Source organism: Aristolochia californica, unplaced genomic scaffold (genome assembly GCF_029961685.1).
Source record: "Aristolochia californica isolate CCGP_79_NKW_82.1479 unplaced genomic scaffold, dmAriCali1.0.hap1 SCAF_15, whole genome shotgun sequence".
NCBI classification, from domain to species: domain Eukaryota; kingdom Viridiplantae; phylum Streptophyta; class Magnoliopsida; order Piperales; family Aristolochiaceae; genus Aristolochia; species Aristolochia californica.
Window position 1 is genome coordinate 18830116 of NW_027181826.1, and position 2871 is coordinate 18832986.

Here is a 2871-nt window from a genome sequence, read left to right on the forward strand (position 1 = left end):
CTAACTGGGATCCCTTGTCATGTGATCGGATGCACCTGTATCAATAATCCAAGTTCTATTCTTAGAATTTACAGAGCATATTGATGCTTTAGCGGGAATACATGGATGAACAACATTTTCCGTAGGTAGTTGTTGATTATCTTTCGTGGATGTCACTATAGCTTTCCCAACAATCTTTTTACGGGGTTTTTTGGAGAAATCCCACCACTCTGGATAGCCAATAATCTCATAACACTGTTGTTGCGAATGTCCTTTTTCTCTGCAGTGAGTGCATACTCGGTTGTTACCTTTTCCAGAGGATTGAGTGTTTCGACTGCTTGATGATCCTTGTCGATTTTGGTTGACCAACATAGCTGAGTTCTTTGAGATTGGACGATAGCTCCCCATTGTCTGTATCTGTTGATATTCTCGTCTAACATATGCGTATGTACTCTCCAAATCAACTTTGGGGTCTCTTCGCAAGATTTCTCCACGTACTTGATCAAACTCGGAGTCAAACCCATTGAGAAAAATATGAACTTGAAGCCTAGCCATTGCAGAGTACAACTGGATTAGCCCTTCGATTGTTCCTTCATGAGATGTAGTTCTATGATCAATCTTTTGAAAAATAGCAACCAGTTCATTGTAGTACGTGGATAATGGTCTACCATTTTGTTTCATAGAAAAAGATCTATAGTTCAACTCAAATATATATGTTTCATCTGATGCATCATAGAACGTTTTTGATACTGCTTCCCATATCTCCTTGGCAGTGGAGAGGCGAATAAATCGTTGCATTAGCAATGGACTCATAGAGTCAATAAGCCTACTTTTGACTCTTTGATTTTCAGTAATCCATGCTCCAAGATTGGGATCTCCAGATGCTGGTTTTCTCATTTCGCCGGTGAGATATCCAGCTTTATTGCGAGCGCCAATTCGCATCTCCATGAGTTGGGACCATAATGAATAATTGGTCTTATCAAGGATGATCGCAATTGGAAATGCAGAATTGTCTTGGTGGACGATAATCTGTAGTGAAGGGATAAGTTTGGTTGAGGCACCTGTAGTGGTGGCCATCAATTTCTGTCATTTGATTATCCAGAATAATCCCAATCACAACTTCGTTTGGTCTGGAAATTTGGTCTGGTCCGGTCCAATTCTAATCATGTTCGGTTCTGGTCTGGTTCGGGTGCGATTCGGATCAGTTAAGTTGACCTGCCAGTCTAGGTCAGTTCGGTTGGTAGAGAAATAAAGGAACGGTCGTTCCTAAGTTAAAAAAAAATTCACCTTTCTTCTTCGGCAGCGACAACATAACTTCGATTTCCTTCGACGACGGCGGTGGTCAGCAATGATAACGGGGCGGTGGTGTGGTCGTCGGCGATCGTTGGCGCTCGTTGGCAACGAGGTTTTAGCTACGGGACCGTCGGCAATCGTAGAAAAAAAATAGTCTGACGGCTTCCTTCGGTGGTAGTAGTGATCGACAACGGTAGCGGGGCCGGTGGTGCCGTTGTCGGTGGTCATCAGCAATCGTCGGCGACGAGGTTTCGACTACAGAACCGTTGACAGTCGTAGAGGAAAAAAAAAGAGTTTGTCAACTTCCTATGGCGACAATTTTTTTTCCGACTACCTCCTTCGGTGACATCAACAACTATGGGAGCACTTAGCTCAGATCTTCGACAATGGGAAGGAAGAGAGAATTTTCCCGCTCTGATACCATGTAAAATCGAATTTTTTTCAATGTATTCTTTGTTGTTTAGGAGGCAATTTATAAGACATTACATACTTATTTTAGGTCCAATTTAGATCCTAAAATCAAAGTACAAAATCACGGATTAATGGAAATAATTAGTTTCCTACAATTATGCTAATCTAATTTACATACATTCTAGTACAGTCTGCACACAGCGAGAATTTTCACTAATGATATGTCTCCACAAACCACCACAGGGAAAGTTTGGCTGCTTAGATGGAACCAACAATCATTCAGGTCACTTTTGTCTTTGCACTTGAAAGGGAGCTTCCCAGCCTCCGACAATCATGTAGTCTTACGAGATAGAGGCAAACAGAGGAGAAAAAAAAGAGAGGAGGCATGATAGGAGGACAAAAGAGTGAAAAGAATTATATCAAAGAATACATTGCGAAAGAGTGTAAAACAAATTAATAAACTTACTCGGGGACGCAACAACTAGTATTATGACAGAAATAGGGAGAGATGATAGAGATAAAGAAATAAGGATAAGAGAAGTTGAGATTATCTCAACTTGTACCTCTACCGTCATGTACACTTGTAACTCTACAATCATGTAAACTCTCTAAGAGATAATCCCTATCCTCATATCATTTTGTAACTATAAATAACTGTATCAATGAAAATTATGTATCGAGAAAAGTATTCTTTTATACAATTCTATATGGTATCAGAGCTAAAGTTCTGATTTCTTCTCTCTGCCGTCTCCACCGCCATTGCCACCACCAACGATTGGCACCTGAGCCTCGGCCTCCCGACATTGAACTCAGCCTCTAGTCCTTCTCTGTAGAGCCCTCTATTAGTTCGAAGGTTTCTGCAGAGCCCATTACCCATTAGTTCGACTGTCCTGCGCCATCGCATGCCCACTGCCGCTTCCATAGCTAGTCCCACTCCACAGTGTACCTTTACACTACCGCCGCTGCTAGTGTCGACGATTTCGTCGTTGCCGCCGCAGCAAAGTCACGAAACTCATCTTTGCACGTTCTAAACCTTCTGTTGAGCCAGCCCGATAACAGTCCTATGACGTTGAGCCTCTGCCACTGTCGATAGATTTTCTCCTCTTTATTACCTTCGTTGCCGGGTGAACCTCTACAACCCGTTGACAGAGGCTTCCGTCACCCACCGACCCTCTGCAACCCATCGAC

General features: G+C 42.5%; 1 protein-coding gene across 1 annotated transcript; it reads right to left on the reverse strand.

Moving 5' to 3' along the window:
• Nucleotides 1-921, reverse strand: LOC137951192 (uncharacterized). Its single transcript, XM_068797779.1, has one exon. The coding sequence runs from the start codon at nucleotides 919-921 to the stop codon at nucleotides 1-3; it is 921 nt and encodes a 306-aa protein (XP_068653880.1).
• Nucleotides 922-2871: the final 1950 nt, after the last annotated feature.